We start from the raw sequence: 21,836 nt of genomic DNA on the forward strand, positions 1-21,836 counted from the left end.
CTCTTGCCTATTTCAGAATTAGTTAATATTGTCACTGGTGAGGACAAGATCAAGAATGTTTTACTTCGATTTTTTTTTTCTTCAATCAGTTCCGTTAGTCTCGTTCCCTCTCGGTCACCTGTTAACGTGTTCCAGTTTATGTTTGGACTGTTGAAGTCCCCTACTATTATAACATCTTTACTGTTTACTGTAGTTTTAATTTCATTGTATAGCATCTTATCGTCGTCTTTTTGCTTAGGAGGTCTGTAGATAACACCGAGACGCAGTTTACTTTTGAACATGTCGGTAATGTCAATATGAAAAGAGTCGTAAGTGTGTGTCTGCTTTTCTTAATAGCACTTAGATTGTTATCAACGCAGATGAAAACTCCACCAACTACTCTGTATAAGCTATCTTTTGTAAATAAACTGTTTGTATCGACTCCGATAGCAGTGATAGGAAAGGATTGTGGGGAGTAGTAGTATACTGCAAGATCATTGAGATGAACATGATAGTAACTGCTTTTGTGAGTGATAAGTGGTGTTAGATAAGAAGGAAAGAGATGCTCTAGGAGGACCTACGCATGTGTAGGTGGGCGTGTTTGAAGAGGATGTTGTAAGGCAGGTGAAGGGAGGTCTACCTGGGCGAGGCAGTGTTCTGTATGGACAGGGAAGGTTTGTCGGCTGTAAGTGTACTGTATGTCATTCAAAATTAAAGATCCTTCCCAACATCAAGGACTAGTTCTCTGTTGAACAGCCGTAATCTAGTAAAGACCCATCATTTGTATAGATGTATCTTCCGTTTGCCCATAAAAGTCGATTATCATTAAAGATACATGCTTCATTCAGGAATGATTCATGATCCAAGAAAGACCCATCCTCCAGGAAAGATCCATTCTACAGTAAAGACTCATTCTCCACAGAAAAAAAAAAAACCCTCCTCCTGTACAAGATCCGTCCTACATTCCAAAAATGAAGAGAAAGCAGGTACCTGGCCTCTAAGATGGTCGAAATCTATTGGTGACCAGTTTGGGTCCTCGCATTTCTATGGCACAGCCACGCGCCATCATACATTTCTGATCTAATGTAGAATATTCTTCAATGTATGTTTGAACCTCAAGCAGAATATTCTTAACTGTATGGTCTTATCTCAAGCAGAAAACGTTAAATGTATAGTCAAATCTCAAGCAGAATATTCTTGAATACTCTCATCCCTGAACTCATTACGTGCATTCGTGAATGAGTGTCCTTATCTCTGAGATCAAGGAGAGACTGTTTACGGAAATGTGTCATGGCCCATAAGCTTGAGCTCGGGAACAGTCTATCAGTAATGGAGCTTCTTACGAGACAACATCGTTTTAATTAGAGATTTTAGAGAACAGGGTATCGTAGGATGCAAATGTTACAAATATTGTAGGAATAAAGTCAAACCTCAAACTTTCCACGTCAGGATCTCTGGTCTTCCCCTGTCTCTCTAATGAAAATAATTATCTACGTGTCGTCCTCGCACTCATTTCCTCATCATTGCCTTTCTTTCTTTTTTTATTATCTCATTCAAGACCTGGTGTTTTGGTTATAAACAAAAGCATTGTCTCCCATCCTCTACATCATTTTGTTCACATCGCCCAGGTTAGTCAACGCAAGGATCGACTAGTGGTCTCAAATTCTTATCTTTGTGCCCGTCATCTTGGCTTTAAGTTGATGATATATGCTACTAGTAAACTTTTAGGGATAATTGAGTAAACGCCTACACTTAGAAGCTGGGTATTGTGTATTCCTTTTTTTTTTTTTTTACCATATGTCTTGTTTAAGTACAGCAGGATCAGTGCCAGTGTGTTTACATATTGTATATGACAAGGATTGTAGTGAAGACGAGAACGGCCGTCGCAAGTTGACATCTCCAGCTTAGAGGGAAGCAACTTACGTCAGTGTAAAGATCTGATATCACAGTGAACACACGGTGTTGATGTGAAGGCTTGGCGTCGCAGAGCAAGCTTGATGTCACTGGTGGAAGCTTACAGTGATAGTGAGGATCTGATGTCAGCTTGAAAGTCTGACGTTATAGCGAAGGTCTGATGTCAGAGTGAGAGTTAGACGTTGGTAAGTTTCACCCTACGTCAAGTTCGTCACCTCCCTTTTTATTACCGACTTAAACCAGGAAACTGAGCGAATCTTTCGGTTGCAGCGCAAGTAATGTCAAGGGAAACTTGGTGAACTCCTCGTTTGGTGAGGGGTAAAGCATCAGCACCATCGAGAGCACCAGCATGTGGGGTACTAAGGCCACGGCAGACCGCCTCAACCTGGGCACCAGAGATGAACTGGTGAGTGTATTTCCTTCTCCGTCTTATAGCCCCTGCTGCAGTCACGCCTCCGTCATAGAGGTCTTTGCAGCTACGTTTGTCTTTGTCTCTCTGTCTTTCTAATATGTCTCTTTATTTGGCTGCTGGCACATCTCCCTCTGGCTGTTACTTTGTTTGCCTCGTCATCTAGTTGCTAAATCTGTGTGATATGATAACTAACTAAACTGAACACTTCCCTTACAATTTTGCCTTGCACATTCCCCCAACTTCCAGCCTCTTACGAGCCAGAAATGTGTCCACTCCACAGGAAGCGACGGGGTACACCCGAGACCCTCTGAAGATGGTGTTGACGGCAGTTGCCACGCTGCTGACGGGCGGCCTCCTCCTCCTCCTCATCGCCTGGCGACCTTCCATCAAGCTCGCCCTTACACACCGACGTTGCTCCCTACACGACGCACAGAGACTGCTCCTCAAGGTCAGTGATGCATTTCCAGAGACAAGGTCAACTACGCACGTCAAGCAACACTGTCAGTACCATTTGTTCGACGGTACGAAACAGTGCCATGTCCACAGATGGTCAGGGTTCTGTGTCCAAGCACTAAGATCAGTACCATGTGTCCAGTCAGTACCACGTGTCCAGAAGTAAGGTCAGTGCCACGTGTCCAATAGTGCGGTCAGTTTCACATGTCTAGTAGCAAAGGTGGTGCAGCAGGACCTGCTGTCATGTTGGGCGGAAGATGATTCGTATTAGACATGTCGGATGGTAAGATCATTGTCACCCGTACAGTTATTGATTCAGTGGCAAAGTAATGGAACTGCCAAAATGTCTTGACAGGAAGTTTATTCCCGTATATCACAAAAAAGTTGCGACAGTTCAGGCGATCCACTCAAAAAAGGTAATCCATTTTCATATCACTTTATACCTATAACCCATATCCACTCGGCACTAAGGTATTTACTTGTTATAGATTAGAAATTTCTCTGCCATCCATAAACATGATTTACTCACCAACTATAAGATCAATGGATCTTTCTCTCTTTAGTCCCTGACAGTTTCACTCTCGGAAAATGGATTAATCTGACTTAGTCTTTATTTCAGGATCCACAAGAAGAATTTTTTTTTTTGAAACGCACTTGTTTTTTGATATTCTCTTATTCATGAGCCCCGTGCTACTTCGTTAGTCTTAATGGAGTCCCTTTGTTAGTTTTTTGGACCTATTTTTATTGTCGTACACAACTCTATGTAACTCTTTGCAACTCAAGCTGTCGCACCTAAACACACTTGCACAACAATATACGACGCGTAAACCTGAGTTATCTACTAGTGTATTCTTTTGGTCTTTGCCCACTTATCTACAGAGTCTTTAGTCATCAGATTCTGCTTGTCCTTGGATTTGAAGATATACTGCAGTTGAGCAACTCACATCCTTATATTCCTTACCATATAACTTCAAACGCCATCACTACTTCTTTGTTTAGCATTTCTTCGTCTGCATGCCACATTAGTCCCTTCACGAGCCGTTTTCTTTCTAAGCTCTTCCTGCTAAAAAGAAAAAGAAATTTGGGGAAATTTTCAAAAGAGTAGCAGTGTGAGGTGTTGAGCGCGGTAACTTTCCCCGGCAGGACATCTACCATCAGTTGTGGGAGGAAGAGGTGGTGAGGGAGGAGAGGAAGGAGGACGCTCCAGGCCTTCTCTACTTCTTCAACAAAAAGATCAAGTACGTTTGGGACGACGCCACCTGTACCTTCGTCAGGTTACGGTGAGTTCCTCTTAGTATTCGGAACTCTAGAGATAATCAGTAATGACAGAACTACAACCAAATAAAGATATTTTCAGCTCTGACAGGTTTTTATTGATTTTTGGAAGTCAGTTACTTTCTTTTTCCTCAGGGGGAATCATAGAATACTTCCAACTGTAAAGAACCAGATTAATTAATATCCGAGCATTTGCTCAGGATAGCAAGTATTGATTTTCGTTTTGAAGAAAGAAAAAAAAAAAGTGTCATTTTTTGTGACTTTGCTGGGTTCCCGTAGGTTGATGGAGGAAGGAACGACGTTCAGTACCTTCCACAAAGGCAAGGATGGGTTGACTGGTGACGAGGCCAGTGACCGACTGGTGCTTTACGGCGAAAACTTCATGAAGATCGAGGTGGCCTCCATTTGGCAGCTGCTCATCCAACAGGCCAGTCACATCCTCTCTTTTATCTACCTACGTAGGGAAGTCCTCCAGTAGCCACGAGTGACTGTTTTATTTCTAAGAGTCATTTACAATATTTCTTAGCTCTAGTGCAGCTCTTGGTGGTGATATGCTCTATTCATGGATGAGTATTTGATGAATGTCGAAAGGAGCAGTTAGGGTTTAACTGTCTCGTTTCTCAAGGGAATAACCGTCTACCGCATTCTTCTCTCATTGGTCAATGATATTTCTCTAAATCCTTGACTTTTATACGTAAATCTAGACCTTGCTCTACTTTCCTCAAACTTGAGAATAAGACGCGAGTCACGAATAGTTGTATTACCGCACACCAGAGAAATATCACACCACTGGTTCCTGTTGTTATGAGAGAATATTAAGACAAGATGAGAATATCAGTAGAAAGACACATAAATGCTGAATTAGGAGACATATTCAGCGAAGCCTGTTTGAGAGATCGATTCTACTATCGGGCAAAGGGTAAGAAATGCCACTGAGACACTCATGCACCGCTATCAGTTTTATCACCAACCTCTTCAAGTAGAGTTGGCCTATGACACACCATACTTGGCGATACGCATACCCTGACCTCATCAGCAATATTCTTGTTGGATCTTAATGTTTTATTCTAATTTTAGACATATACCAAAGTTATGTGAACTAAGCACATAGCATCAGATTTAGCCATATCACAGACCAATGCTTGGGGAGATTTTTGATGATCAAGTTATTATGTTTTATAGTTAGAGGCATCAGTAAGCCAGGTGGAAATACTGGCAGCTTTTGATCGATGGATGTATAATAATCTTGTCTCAGAGTACGGGCGTTGGAATCTTATATATCTCTATCTTTCTATAGCAGTCATCCATTTGATATCATACTAGACATTTTGCAGTAACCTTCAGATAACTACAGTGACCGTTAACACTGGTATTGCTTCATGCTAAAAGGGTCATGTATATTTTTCGTTTTTACGTCAGAGGCTCCAATCAGGGACAAAAGTCCACATTAAGGACGGGCTTTAATTGAAATAGCGAGAGGTTAATGAAAGGGAAAAAGAAGAAAACAAGGCAAACTATTTATGAATTCTGAAGGAAGTGAAAAATCTGTCTTTTGAACTGTACCAGGTCATAGTTATTGGAAGAGACATGAGGGATTAGAGAGTTCCAAAATTAAGAGGTGTAAGGAAAGAAACATTTGTCAAAAGGGTCCACCCTTGAGTACCCACGTGACGCAGCGCCTTGGCGAGCATTGCATGGTCTACCTAGTGGTGGGGGCACACAAGCAGCCAGCTCTCAGGAGCAAAATCCAAAGTGATACCTGGAGACAAGGGAAAGTGAACCAACATTGCGGCGTTGGAGAAACGGGTCAAGTTTTGAGGTTAGCCTACGAAAGTTTACAAGTCGGACCGCTGTCGACTCAACTATTTCAAATAAGGATGTAGAGCTAGAACCGCCCCAGATATGAGAGCAGAACTTCTTACAAGTAAGGACCACTCCTTTGTATAAACGGAGCAACTGTCTGGAAGACATCTAAACAGAAGTCCCAGTTTCTTAGAGGCAGACTTAGCTATTTCCGCACAATGAAGTTTCTAAAATAGAGTAGTTATCACAGTAATACCAAGTATTATGTTCCTTGAGTCAAGAGGTGGAATTACAGAACGGTCAAAGGAAATAGGAAAGCTGTGATGAATTTGAGAGAGAGAGAGAGAGAGAGAGAGAGAGAGAGAGAGAGAGAGAGAGAGAGAGAGAGAGAGAGAGAGAGAGAGAGAGATGGTTAGAAACTGAGCCTTGGAAGCATAGAATTTAGCTAGATTTCGTCTACCCCACTGAGATATCATATCCAAGTCTGAGTTTATTGAGGAAGTTGTGTCGAAACGAGATGCCGATCGAGTGAGAGAAAAAGGAGCAGAATTTAAGGATGTGAATGAATGCAGTGTTGAGTCTTAAGCCTATGAGTGTATTTGGTTATTTGCGGACGACAGAAAAATAAGAAAAAGTGTGGGGGACAGGACAGAACTTTGAGGGACGCCGCTGTTGATGGAAAAAAAAAAAAGGGGGTAAGGGTGCTTCATCAACAACCACGGAGACAGATCGGCCAGATCAGAGCAAACTGAAGAAGGGAAGCTAAAAGAGTGGAGCTTAGAGATGAGACCCTGATGCCACACCTTATCAAAAGCTTTAGATATATCAAGGGCAACGACATGGGATTCCCCAAAACCTTTCAAGGATGCTGACCAGACATGAGAAAGATAGAAAGGAATATCACCAGTGGATCTCGCTACACGGAAGCCATTACTGGTGATGGGAGGGAAGAGTGTGAGATTAATATGTTTGAAGATATGGGAGTTGAGAAGGGATTCAGAGACTTTGGAAATGGTAGATGTCAAAGCAACAGTACGATAGTTAGAAGGCTAAAACGGACACCCTTCTTAGGGATGGGACGCACCAACTCAGGCTTTCAAAAAGAAAAAGTTTTGGTTTTTAAACAGAAATGGAACAGACGATCAAGCACAGGTGCAAGTTCAGAGGCACGCTCTTTCAGTAAACAGGGACGGATTCCATCAGGACCATATAAGCCTTTGCTTGTGTCCAGGAAGAAAAGTGCTTTTCGGATAGTTCGAAAGAGATTTCGGAAAGGGACATAGATTTAGTAATAAGAGCATCAGGGGTTAAAGGAATGTTAGAGTCATCCATGGTTGAATTAGGGGAGAAACGGGAACAGAAAGAGATTTTGTTTACGGGAGAGACAGCTTTAGTACCGGCAGAACGGAAAAGTGAGGGAAAGGTTCTGGGACAGAAGTTGTTGGCGATGCCCGTAGCTGAAGACCAGAAAGACCCATCAGTCGATGACAAGGAGAGGTTATCGCACTCCCTTTGAATAAGGAACGCTTTGCCTCACGTATAACGTACTTGCAATGATTACGGGCAGTGATGAATGCCGAATGGGAGTAGGAGGAAGGAGAATTTTCCAAACCCGAATTGTCTCATCCTTTACTTGAATCGCCTCAGAACAGGAATGGGTGAACCATGGATTGGATGAAGGTCGTCTTGGAAGAAAGGGGATAAATACTTCCATTCCTACAAAAAAAAAAAAACTTTGTTATGCGTTTGGCGGAGGCAGAAACGTCACAAAATAAATGAGTGGAGATTATGGATAGATATGAAAAAGCGGCAAGTGAGAACAGCATTAGACAATTTGGTCTCAAGAAAAGTTAGATATTGGGAGATACAAGCCAGATGGTCTTTAACAGAGGAGAGGTTACTAGAGATCACGAATGTTGGCAAAGTGAATTGAAAAAAAGGAAAGCCTATCAGAGGAGAGGTCGTGGGAGGGGTTGGTATAACTACAGTCTGAGCCCTCCCTCTCATTGGCAGAAGAGGCAGGCGGAAACCCAGAGATTCTTATTAGCATCCCAATATGCAGGGGATTAAGAACCAGAGGTTTGTTGGACTTTATATAATTACATTTAAAAGCAATTGCCCAGACAGGAGATGACAAGAGATATTATGTAAAGAAAGTAAGTGAGGTTTGAGTAGGTGTATGGTGCTTGTCTGTGTCCTTTAGCTGGGAAGTCAATGATCGATGAATCCTAATGACAATAGAACAGAGGTTCTTATAAATTCTTATGACCTCGCTCATCGCCTGTAAGGTACTGTTTGAAATTACTTTATTATAATGTGTATCTGGGTGCATAATGAATGGTATATCACATGAATTCTTGAATAAATCATGACAGGTATTCTATATATAATTCTAACCCGGAGTTGATAAAATCTGTTTCATCTAACACAATGAAAGGATGCCGCGTCTTCTTGCAGCACCCAAGCTGATGAAAGTACCAAAAGGTAAAGTAAACGTACAAGATTGTGAGATTTAAAAGAGGCGCAATTGAAGGGTCTCACAGAATTGCATCGCTAACGTGGATGATGATTTCCACAGATATATAACCCGTTCTACATCTTCCAAGCGTACACCGTGATCCTGTGGTGTCTGCAGGAGTACTTCCTTTTCTCCGGGTGCATCGTTACACTCTTCGCGATCTCCATCACTATTATGATATGGGAGACCAGGAGGGTAGGTGGGCTCAAGCCTATTAGATCTTGGGAGGAGACTGGAGACTTGCAGAAAATGGTTTGTTTCTGTCCTTTAGCCGGGAGGTCAGTGACCAATGAACCATTTTGAAAATAAAGTAGAAATCCTCATAAATGCTAATGACCTCTCGGACCGGCAACTTAGTCTGGGAGACCAAACGAATTGTAGTAAGCCTAGTGTTTAAAAGTTGGATACCGTCGAGGACATGTGGAATTTTATGGTACTCTCGATTATGTTCATAAATGTTTCTCGTAAGTGTTTGTACTTAGTCTAGCTATGAAGGTTTAATATATTGAGAAAAAGTGATCTTGATGTATGAGTGTCTACAACAGTTGGATTTGTTCCCCAGAACTACCTCTTTCCCTGTATCTAGCATAACGTAGTTGGATGCAGCAGATCCTCCTGTAATCTTGGCCTCAATCTAACCATAGCATTGTATATACTTACAGGCCATCAGTCCGTTCTACCTGTTGCAAGCGTTCTGTGTGGGAATTTGGTTTGCCAAGACGTACTTTTATATGGGGGTCGGTGTGCTAGTGAAATTCCTTGGGACTGTGTTCTTCTTTGTGTATAAGACCAGGAAGGTTAGTGGCCAACGTACATCCGCTGGTTCACCCCACAAAACTGAGTAGCCGAGAGTGACTTCCTTCTTGTGTCTGTTGTGATGAGCTAGTTTACATGCGGTCGTAATGTACAGAATATGTCACCTAACGTCATGAGTGTACGGGCATTTTAACTGAAAACTCATTTGTGCCCTCTGTAATCATAGATGTAATTTGCAGTGCTGTTGTCTTATGATTTTGTCTGTTTTCTTATCGGTGAAGCATTGCTCTCTCTGTTTTCCAGTATTTTTTGTGTCATATCCTTATTTTAATTCTATTGTAAGTCCAATTATCTTTTGATGGTGTTTATTGATTTTCGTTTAGTTATATATGCACATATGAGAGTACTGATGGTGGATGTAAACACAGACATGGGCAGAAACTTTAGTACTCGAACATTGCGACCCGCTGAGAGCTAACGCCAGTTGACTGGACTTGAACTTATATACACCATAGGCAGATCATCTTTTTGCCTGTCCCCAAACTCTTCCTCCCAGTTGGTTTCTTTCCAATCTTTGCTCCGTCTCCTTTGCTGCCGTAACCATCATTCTGCTAACTACTTTTGCCAAACAGTCTGCATTGTTAATGGCCGTACGTTTGTTTAAGTGCGGAGCCTTACTGATTTTCCCTCATGTTTTTTTATCCCACCTCCACTGCTTGCCAGTTTGGTAGATGTTCATATTCATCCACATGTTATACCAAAGAGTTTGATGTTCTTTGAGTGATTATCTAACTTTTGTGCTGTGTTAAACGCTTTTTCAGTCCACGACTCGATTCGCCAAAGTAGGAAGATGAGCAACCATTGCAAGGTATAGATACACCACACTGAGCTCATTAACTTCCCAAACTCTGATCTTGACCAATATCCTCATTTTGTGTTAAACGCTGTACTTATACTCATTCCTGTATCCATGAGAAATTTGTCAATACCTTGAGTTTTCTTCGAGTTAGGAGCTGCGAAGTAATCAACTTTTATTCCCTCACTGGTGCCATTACCTGATCTGTAAATTTCCGTCGCTTTTTCTTTAATTTATGTAATTCATTCTATTATCCAGATATTCTTCATTTATATACGAAGAAGTTCTCAGAAAGAAACCTATTGATACTCCTGTCTTTATCATTGTGAGCTGAGAAATAGTGCACAAAATTATCCCTGTTGGTAGGTTTTCTATAAATTGAAAATTTAACTTACCCATCTTCTTTATGTATCACTTTGTCCAGGAATGGCAATTTGCTGTATTTCTCCACCTCCACTGTAAATTGTATATTTTTATCAACTTCATTTGTCCTTAACTTGTTAATGAGAGTTGTTCTGGTTTCATAACTGTTACGTTGTCAACAGAGCCACTTAGTTTCCCTCCCCATTACTCTCATATATTTGTAGAGACAGGCCATCTCAGCGCTAATGGTTAACCCCCTGCGTTGCCTATATTCATTAGCATTGAAAATAAACGCTTCGTGAATCACAGAAAGATAAATCAGTTTTACATAATCAGTTTTACCTATTGGTAGGTCAACACCATTAATGTTTTCCAGAGCCCTCCTCACAGCCACCATCGCACCATCTACGGAACGTCGTTGAATAGTGCCTTCACTTCAAAGTTAGCTATTCTTTACCGGTGAAATCCAAGCTTTTCAATTTTTGAATTAGATCACAAGAATTTCTTAAATGGGCGTCACTAATGACCTTGTGCGCCATTTCTCAGCTCACAATGAGAGAATAAAGACGGATGAATATTTTTTTCTGAATTCTTCTTGTATGTAGTTAGAACTATCTGGATAAAGAATTAGATTAGAGAAGTGAAAATTTTGAGAAACTAAAGTACCTAGGATTGATATGTAAAGAATGAAGCGAGGGAAATATACAAATCAGGTAATGGCAATAATGAGAGAATAGAAAGTTGAATCCTAACTCGAAGAAACCTTCAAGGTGTAGGTAGTTCCTCATGAAAACAAGAATGAGTATAGCTGAGTTGTCTAGCAAAAAGATAGAGGAAGTGGTCAAGATCAGATGTAAGGAAGTTAGTAATAAGCCCACTTTGAGGTTTAGTTGGTAAGATCAGGTCTTTCTTCATTCCATGATACTCAGTGAAGATCAAGTGGCCTTTACAGTTTTATCATAGAAATAAGTACCAACATCTGTAGTGCTCTTGATTATGGTCATATGACACACTATGACACACACTAGTGGCGGACAGTGTGACGAGGCTGGCCAGCGTGTCATTGCCTAGCTGCTGAGCCCAGCTAGACAACACCCATTCCATGACAACACATGTTTGGGCGAACGTTCTGCTCTCCCTTGTGTCGTCTGCAGGTCCGCTTAACTTGTTACGAAAGACTAAACAATACCTTGTGCTTGGTTCCTACAGACTAAGCAGCAGCCCGTGAACACATTCCATGTGATGCAACGACATATGTACAACTCACAGTGAAATAGTAAAATTAGGTAATGAAATTTTACTGGTATGCGTGTATTTCTTGCATCGCTCTTATATACCGTAGACGTTGTGATGGCTTTCCATCTTTATATATGGTGAGTCGAGTTGTGGTATAGAGAAGCGTTTGATAGTGCTCATAAATTATTCAAGAAATAGAACATCCAACCCCTTGGTGCTACTTGTGGTTGAATTTGAATACCTACCAAATTGACAGGGAGCGGAGATGTTGCATAAAAAAATGGGCTAAGAAGATGAGTAGTTGAACCGATGAAGCTGCGAATATGAACATAGATATGATTACTAATCATAGAGAAGGATATTTGTATTTGGCAAAGGTAGCCAGCAAACTGGTGGCTACAGCAGAAAAGGAGGTGGAAACAAGACTGAACAGCAGTCAACCAGGTGTTTTCATCCACCACCTATATTCGCATTTGTCATAGGGGTACTCATTATGTAAACACACACACACACACGTATATATATATATATATATATATATATATATATATATATATATATATATATATATATATATATATATATATATATATATGGGAGCGGGTGGCTGGAAATCCTCCCCTCTCGTTTTTTTTTCAGTTTTCCAGAACAAGGAACAGAAAAGGGGGCCAGGTGAGGATATTCCCTCAAAGGCCCAGTCCTCTGTTCTTAAGGCTACCTCGCTAATGCGGGAAATGGCGAATAGTATGAAAGAAAAGATATATATATATATATATATATATATATATATATATATATATATATATATATATATATATATATATATATATTGCAAGAAGTCACAGTGGTGCGAGTGATCAAATATGATATTACATAAAACCGCAGGAAAACACCTGAATGAGATAGAGACGTAGATGTTTTAACTGTAATTCCTTTACCACGAGAAATATTATTGAGTCTTTTATTATTAAATACACAGAGTTGTAACATCAATATTAGTAAAGATCTATTTGAAATGGATAGTTATCTCGTTGGCAAAATTTGTAAACGTTTTCCTGTTTTTATTACGTAATGAATTTTATGACAGGCATGATGCCAGACCCGAACACCACCAACCACAGACACTTGTGTGCCAACGGCGTCATAGCTCCGCCTCTCTCCTTTGTATACTGACTTCTGAGTTTTCTATCTCATTCTTATATCTCCCCTGACGACGTAATTACACGAAAGTGTACTTAAGACTTAACATGTTTCATTTTTCCTCATATATATATATATATATATATATATATATATATATATATATATATATATATATATATATATATATATATATATATTTTTTTTTTTTTTTTTTTTAAACTATTCGCCATTTCCCGCGTTAGCGAGTTAGCGCTAAGAACAGAGGACTGGGCCTTTTTTGGAATATCCTCACCTGGCCCCCTCTGTTCCTTCTTTTGGAAAATTTAAAAAAAAAAACGAGAGGGGAGGATTTCCAGCCCCCCGCTCCCTCCCCTTTAGTCGCCTTCTACGACACGCAGGGAATACGTGGGAAGTATTCTTAATCCCCTATCCCCAGGGATAATATATATATATATGTATATATATATATATATATATATATATATATATATATATATATATATATATATATATATATATATATATATATATTGCGTGTGTGTGTGTGTGTGTGTGTGTGTGTGTGTGTGTGTGTGTGTGTGTTTAATTGCCTTCAACTGGTTAATATGAAATTTTCAACAAGTAAACACTTTGATTCCTATGGACTGACAGAATATGTAAGTCGGGCTGGAGATGACTAATACGCCATATATATTACGATACATCTTTTTTGTTGTTTTCATGAATGCTGTGATAGGTTAGAAATAAGATGGGTTACTAAAGTTCACCTATTTGAGTATGCTTATGATGTAATGCCTCTTGTGAATGGGAAATTCCCACAACCCATTTGTATATGAAAGAATACAACTTTTTTGATATATGGAAGTAGACTTGGGCAAAAACAAGCCTCAGTTATAGCCATCTACGATGAGGGAGAAAGATAAAGAACATTAGGGAAAATATATATAGAAAAAAGACTAATTCGAGTTTCTTAGGTGTATGTAGACCTGATTCTCAAATATGTAAAGGTTATGTGAAGGAAAGAAAGAAGGAGGAGACTTCTATGGATTCGTTCTTCTAGAAAAGAATGCATAGTAACAGTTAGTTCTCAAGTGACTGGTGTCCACATAAAAATCAAGGGAAGCAGCCGCCAGGCTCCAGTATCTGGGATGAGAAGACAGTTAACGAGATCACTGGTCGAATTTACTTCTATAACACAGAGGACAACAACATGACAGCAGATGGAAGGCAATGGTTGAAAAGAGGTTATGCCAGATTAGTTAATTACGTGGGAGAGAAGTGAAAGAAGAGCCATCCAGATATACAAGCAGTACTTTATACTGAAGTGAATAAGACCCCTGCTGATATGCAACTGCTGCTCTCAAGAAAAATAATTTCAGCATCACAACACTCCAGGCTTATGGAAAGCCGTAGTTTTTATGTTCATTTTGTGATGTATCCACGATACGGCAAACCCATTTTCTTTTTTTACTGCAGGTTTGAATAGCGGTGTTTTGAGATTTGAAAACGCAGACATAAGTGGGATTAAACAGAGGAAGAGATGGGAATAGTATTTCTGCATTATCGACTTTCACCAAGTTTCTGCCTCCATATTCTGGAAAGCTGTACAATTCCGAATTGAAAGGGAAACAAGCTCAGCGCGATTTTGAAAAAAAAGAAATATTGAAGTCAGGATGGGAAAGGCAACTGAATTGATTTATACAGAGTGGAGTCATCGGAAGAAAAGTGAACAGAATTAGAGGATGAAGAATGATCCTTTATGGAGAGAAGACAAATCCCTGAGGACACCACAGGTTAAGGTGTTCCATAAACGATTACAACAATGGAAAGACTAGAACGATAGCTAAACATTAGAGAACACAGAGAAACAGAAAAAAGGGAAAAAGTTTATATTGCAAAGACAATTATATGATTTGGAGGTGTGGGCCAAGACAAAAGATTCACCAAAATCTCTGAGAGAGGAGAACTAGTAATAGTTTGAATAAGTGAGATCACCAGTAGTCATTCCTCCGCAAAGACGCTTTATATGAAAAGGGATTAGATTCAATGTGTCAAGAAAAACAAAAGCGAGAGTTAAGGAGAGTTTTATGGACAGGAAATGGAAGAAGTGAGAGCGATAGTGACAGAAGGATTAGAATGGTCTCCTTTGCTTACCAAGAAGACTGTGTGCTAGGAATGTATAGGAAAGGGCATAGTTGCAGTTAGAGGTGAAGGGGGAAGGACTGTTTGCTCCATCATCCTAATTAGTTAAAGGAAAATAAGGCGCCGAAAGGAACGGCTTGATATATGCCCTCCCGTGGTGTATCGGTTAGCGTTCCTGACCGTGTCGCACACACGGGCCGCCCAGGGGCGAGCGACAGTCGGTCCACAGTCAACACAGCTGTTCATCCACTTATAGGGGTTGGTCATTAAAATGGGTACCTGGCTCAGGTTATATATATATATATATATATATATATATATATATATATATATATATATATATATATATATATATATATATATATAATACTTTTTTATGGAAAAACTTTTGCTGAAGTTCTTTGTAGAACCGAAAATAGAATCTTGGGTTGTATCTTTCTAATGGCATTATTGATGTAATCTCCAGCACCGACATACAGCTTCATGTTTACAACTGTGAAATATCAAATTTGATTTTGTCATACCTTTGATGATTTACTTAGTTATACAGCAACAATGATATAATGATTTTGTGACTAAAACGTCACCCTTTTTAGCTTTAATCCTTGGCTGTAGTACCATAAAGCTCCGTGTGTCTCAGTGTTCTCAGGAGTTCATATCTTTCCTTCGACAGCAAAGTATATCTTTTCGGAAGACGGTAACATCACAGTCGGATGTGGCGGTCCTGCGCAATGGTCAGCGTGAGTACCCATAATACCTCTTGTTTAACCTTTGAAATCTCCTAGTCTGATAGCCTTACAGCTAATCCTCTATAAGTAGTGTTGTCTTCAGTTATCTATAAAATATGTCCATATACTTTTTTTTTCTAGAAGCCAGTATCGTGAATAAGTGAGGACAAAGTTTACGCTGAAGTGGTTTTATGTTGAGGTAGTTCACATACTGAGATGGTGCGATGTATGATGATTGTTAAGGCAGCGTAGGTTTGAAGACTATGTAGCTGTTGGTATAGTGATGTTAGTTAGTTGATGCTGTTCAAAATTTGCTGTGGCTGTTCAGTTGATCATACTGTAGGTGTAGCGTCTCGATCATACTGTAGGTGTTGCGCCTCGATCATACTGTAGGTGTTGAACCTTGATCATACTGTAGGTGTTGCACCTTGATCATACTGTAGGTGTTGCGCCCAAAATCTGTAACGGTGGAGTGACTTTTGGTATGGTGTGATTGTTGGGTTTATTAGGTATTGACGTGGTAAGACGGCTCATGTTGCGTAGATTTTGAGATGGTATGGTTCCTGACGTAGTATTGGTGTAGATGGGGTGTTGGTGTTGACGTGGCGCTGGTGCTGAGTTGATGTAGTGTTGAGGTGGCGTTGGTGATGAAGTGGTGTAGGTATTGAGGTGGTGTGGTGTTGAGGTGGTGTGGTATTGAGGTAGTATGGTGTTAGATGGTGTTTGTGTTGAGGTGGTATAGTGTTGAGATGATCTTGGTGATGCTGGTGTTGAGGTGGTGAGCTGTTCAGATGGTGTTGGCGTTCAAATTGCGTTGGTGTTGATGTGATGTGGTGTTGAGGTGGTGTTAATATTGAAGTGTTGTTGATGTTGAGGTACTGTGGTCTTGGTGCTGAGGTGGTGTTGGTGTTGAGGTGGGGTTGTGTTTGAGGTAGTGTGTTGAGGTGGTGTTAGCATTGTGAAGGACCCAACACCAACCTTAAGTATAAATGGTAAGCCAACTGGTCTTAATAAAGTACAGCATTATGATATTAGGATGAAGGAAAATAAGTTCATGATTTTCGTTCTAACAAATTGAAATTTTCTAGAAAATATGATTTTTTTCTTTAATACAAATCTTTTTTTTATTAATGATAATAATAATGAAAATAATAATAATAATGATAATAATTATAATAATGATAATAATAATGATGATAATAATAATAATAGTAATAATAATAATAATAATAATAATAATTATAATAATAATAATAATTTTTTTTTTTTTTGCTTTGTCGCTGTCTCCCGCGTTTGCGAGGTAGCGCAAGGAAACAGACGAAAGAAATGGCCCAACCCACCCCCATACACATGTATATACATACACGTCCACACACGCAAATATACATACCTACACAGCTTTCCATGGTTTACCCCAGACGCTTCACATGCCCTGATCCAATCCACCGACAGCACGTCAACCCCGGTATACCACATCGATCCAATTCACTCTATTCCTTGCCCTCCTTTCACCCTCCTGCATGTTCAGGCCCCGATCACACAAAATCTTTTTCACTCCATCTTTCCCCCTCCAATTTGGTCTCCCACTTCTCCTCGTTCCCTCCACCTCCGACACATATATCCTCTTGGTCAATCTTTCCTCACTCATTCTCTCCATGTGCCCAAACCATTTCAAAACACCCTCTTCTGCTCTCTCAACCACGCTCTTTTTATTTCCACACATCACTCTTACCCTTACATTACTTACTCGATCAAACCACCTCACACCACACATTGTCCTCAAACATCTCATTTCCAGCACATCCACCCTCCTGCACACAACTCTATCCATAGCCCACGCCTCGCAACCATACAACATTGTTGGAACCACTATTCCTTCAAACATACCCATTTTTGCTTTCCGAGATAATGTTCTCGACTTCCACACATTCTTCAAGGCTCCCAGGATTTTCGCCTCCTCCCCCACCCTATGATCCACTTCCGCTTCCATGGTTCCATCCGCTGCCAGATCCACTCCCAGATATCTAAAACACTTTACTTCCTCCAGTTTTTCTCCATTCAAACTTACCTCCCAGTTGACTTGACCCTCAACCCTACTGTACCTAATAACCTTGCTCTTATTCACATTTACTCTTAACTTTCTTCTTTCAAACACTTTACCAAACTCAGTCACCAGCTTCTGCAGTTTCTCACATGAATCAGCCACCAGCGCTGTATCATCAGCGAGCAACAACTGACTCACTTCCCAACAGACTTCATACTTGCCCCTCTTTCCAAAACTCTTGCATTCACCTCCCTAACAACCCCATCCATAAACAAATTAAACAACCATGGAGACATCACACACCCCTGCCGCAAACCTACATAATAATAATGATAATAATATTGATAACTAAAATAATGATGATGATAATAATGATAATAATAGTAATAATAATAATAATAATAATAATAATAATGATAATAATGATAATAATAATAATAATAATAATAATAATAATAATAATAATAATAATTATGATAATAATAATAATAATGCCAGTTAATATCAGTAGCATGTCTGTAATATGCAGAAAATATGTGCTAGAGTATACAGTATTAACCAAAATCATTCTCCTGTTGATATAGGAAAACAAAACAGACATCATAAATAAACATTTATTATAAAAAGAGAGCGTTGCCTGTTGATCATACAGTAGGCGGTGCACCTTGATCATACAGTAGGCGTTGCACCTTTATCATGCAGTAGGCATTGCATCTTGATCATACGCGTTGCACCTTGATCATACAGTAGGCGTGGCACCTTGATCATACAGTAGGCGTGGCACTTGATCATTCTGTGAGGTGATTGTACTGTGAGTACACTAAGTAAGATTTTCCAATGAAAATCATTAATTAATGAAGGACACAACATCAATACTACTGATAGAACTGATTTACGGCTTATGATGATTAACTAAATGAAAGGAAGAGCAAATGACGGTGCCAGGAGCATCGTAATTTTAAATCATTGCTTTTTTCTTTTTTCTCTTTTTTTTTTTGAGAGAGAGGTCACGTGTGTCATGGTTCCCTTTATGGTTCTTTCAAAAGAAATCCACCTTTTCTGGTCTTCTGTTTAACAATGGATGTAGTTTTTCTATGAATCTTCGTCATTCGTTTGTTCTGTAGCTGTCCTGTGGCTCTTACCTATTCGAAAAGTTCTGTATGCTTTCTGGAGTTCCTTGCACCCCAAACGTTCTCCAGTCATCTTGTGGCTCCTCGAATTTCCTTCACATCTACATTCTTCCTATTCTTCTCCTACCTTCCTTTATTTTCTCACTTTTCATCCAGTTCTCTTCCTACAATTTCATTCTCTCATTGATTCATATATCTTACTTTTGTGTTATTAAACTTACACTTACTCCAAAGAGTTCATTCTCGGCCGGAAACAACCTTTTCCTTAAAATATTTTCTTGTTTTCCACTTTAGACAAATCCTTCGTCTTCTTTTCTCCCATACCTCCGATCAGCTGAGGATTATCATCGTAAAACACACTGGCCTTACCGGTTGCCCTGACGTCGCAGTCGTGAGTTAGATGGTCCTCGCAGCCACAGCTAAAGCAGGAGCGATTCTGCCCGGCGTACGTGATTGTGAGGTTGTACCCGCTCACCGTCACGGACGCGGGAATCCTGTGTTTCACCTCCATCTTCACCGTCCTGACCCCAGTCTGGATGCCCCGGGCAAGCCCTCTCGCGTGCACGTTCTTCCTGATCCCTAACACTTTCCCGTATCGTCTCAGTGTGTTCATGATCGCGTCATCCTTCATTTCGAAGGGAGCGTTACTCACCAACACTTGCGTTACCATCTCGCTGAAGTTTATAACCTTGACGGTGCCAGAGCCTGCCGAGGCGGGAAGACTGAGCACTTGACCCTCATGCTTGTTAAGGAAGATTCTGAACGGGGTCCCCTCTGTGAATTTTACTATCACTTTGTTCCTCTTGACGAACTGAATGCCAGTGATCTCCTGGTACTTTACGCCGAAGGCGTCAAAAATTGCCGAACAAACTTCATTATAGTTTATTTTCTCATTGGAAAATAATAGCCCGATGGAGTCTTTTCTCCGGAGAGATGTGGCTGGTCCATCCTCAGACATTATGCCTCCATCCCCACACGATCTGGTGTCATCACCAGCGAACAGCTTCTTATTTGGCACACTGCACAAATCTACTATAATGTTACTTAAATGGTCAGTGTTTAACTCGCTCTCATCACAGACGTTTGTTGGACAAACCGTAGACCTTGTCGGAGAGGCAGGTGTAAGGTAATGACTAGCGTTGATGGGCGGGAGGTAATGCAGTGGCAAATACAAGATAAGGGATAGCAGGACACATATCACAAAGGCGGGGCGTAAAGCTAGGCTTTAACAATGGCTAGGTCGACGGCTCTTCAGATGAAGTGTAATGTACGATAATATCTGCTTCTTCTACTGTTACACAGTTACTGAAAATACACCAAGTTCTGAACTCCTGCCTTACCATCTTCGCTCACTACGAGAGAGTAAAATGAAAATCTAGAAACGGCTACAGCTATAGGTAAACATATCCCGTACGGTGAAAAATGCATGTGGTTAGTAGATAAAGGTCACGGGAATCTCTCACTCATTTACTGAATAACGTCACACACACACACACACACACACACACATATGTGTGTGTGTGTATCTGTGTGATAGACTTTTTGCGTGAAAACCGCAGTCATATGATAGAGAAAAACTAGTGTAATGAAAACTATTTGCTTATGTGCCGAAAAGGAAAAAATCTTAATCAAAAGTGAATTTTTCACATGAGTCAGTTTATAGAAAGCCTGTATCCACTGATTTATGTATGGTACGTGGTTCACTTCGTTTATTTCTCGTAACTCTAAAGCATATGTAAAGTCATACTTTGACTAAAAGAGCTTTTAACATTTATCATTATATTTACATTTACAGACGGACTAGAGTTTTAAGAAAACATTTGTGATTGCGGGTTCTCTTGTAATTTCACAGACTGATATATTAGAATAAGCCCTTACAAATTTGTTAAGCTAAAACGAAGCCTCAAGTAAACACTGTTTCGAAGTAGCATGTTCATTTTCTCACCGTACATACTGGTCGAGAAAGCTTCATTCTGCTTAACAAACCCAACAAAATTTAAAGATGTATTTACCAGAGACTTACATGCGTCTCTCGCTATAAGGCATAATATATTGGTAAAACTATGAGGCATTTGAAATCTCGGACTGTGAACATTTTAATTTCTCACCGTTAACGGGATCCTTAATGGTCAAACCACCATTTTCATCCATTTGAAATCACTCACGTGCAAGTGCTCACCCCATGTCAGCGTCTGTATCAGGGTAAGAGCCCTTGGAAGCAGAAGCTCATGGTCATGGAAGTGCAGTATATTTGCAGAGATAAACCAATCACTGGGGATTCAACGAGGCTTCTCTGTTTCTGAAAGATGATCCGGTAAGAATTATTTACAGTGGAAATTGCTCAGCCAATTTGAAAGGCTTTGACATTTTATATAAATTTTTTTTCTGGTAATTTTACAGTCTCCGCTCCCGAGAGATTTTTTGGTGTGGGATAGTATGCGTCCCAATCTAATGAACCTTACCTTATCTAACCTAGGCAATGAGTGTCCCTAACCGGGACCACTAAAAAACGGGTCTATCGATTGCATATAACTTACGTGAGGCGTAAACTGTAGAAATACTCCTCTTTTAGTTAAATCTTTTGAAATATGTTTTCATCACGTTAGATTAATCCTGTTATACTTATTTCGTGGCTACTTCTGATCTATACTCAGGAAACTAATCGAACTGAATATGACACGTTTTTGGAAAACAAATAGGATTTCTGAATAGCCTCATTGGATACACGTATCTCTTTACTGGTCAAATGTTTTCAATTATTTTTTTATCAAAAAAATATTACTGTATTGGTTTTTAGTTGAGGTTATGTGTATTTTCTAGGCTATGATGCATCATGAAACTTGTTTCGAAACGTAAGTAAATAAAGATGCTCATCATCACACTGACAGAATGACTAACTGACGTGGACACCAGGAAGGCAGATCTCGTATCGCATTAGTGACTCTTGTATGTTGTAGTATGGTTGCCGGAGATTTAAGAATTTGTAATAATATACACGTAATGGTTTGAAGATTTTTGTATTACTTTGTTCTATCCGTGTTCTTTTATCTGTACTTATTTCCTACTTCAGTTTGATTAGAGAAC

The 21,836-nt window shown here is 39.9% G+C and overlaps 2 protein-coding genes across 7 annotated transcripts in view; both read left to right on the forward strand.

Annotated features, from left to right (window-relative positions):
• Nucleotides 1-21,836, forward strand: part of LOC139756016 (ryanodine receptor-like) — a 494,517-nt gene that overhangs the window by 41,445 nt on the left and 431,236 nt on the right.
• The window catches only part of LOC139756017 (probable cation-transporting ATPase 13A4), a 115,781-nt gene that overhangs the window by 4,567 nt on the left and 89,378 nt on the right, over nt 1-21,836 (forward strand). For 5 of the 6 annotated variants that reach the window (XR_011714246.1, XR_011714245.1, XR_011714247.1 and 2 more), the window contains exons 2-7: nt 2,164-2,299; nt 2,586-2,753; nt 3,902-4,038; nt 4,313-4,460; nt 9,017-9,151; nt 15,524-15,590. Coding sequence is in view for 3 of the 6 variants with exons in the window: in XM_071674956.1 (XP_071531057.1) it covers nt 2,243-2,299; nt 2,586-2,753; nt 3,902-4,038; nt 4,313-4,460; nt 9,017-9,151; nt 15,524-15,590 (712 nt within the window). In the remaining 3 variants the exon portion in view is untranslated. Of the gene's footprint in view, nt 1-2,163; nt 2,300-2,585; nt 2,754-3,901; nt 4,039-4,312; nt 4,461-8,414; nt 8,550-9,016; nt 9,152-15,523; nt 15,591-21,836 lie in introns of all 6 variants that reach the window. The other variant, XM_071674955.1, reaches the window with a different exon arrangement.

This window comes from Panulirus ornatus, chromosome 20 (assembly GCF_036320965.1).
Source record: "Panulirus ornatus isolate Po-2019 chromosome 20, ASM3632096v1, whole genome shotgun sequence".
Lineage (NCBI taxonomy): Eukaryota > Metazoa > Arthropoda > Malacostraca > Decapoda > Palinuridae > Panulirus > Panulirus ornatus.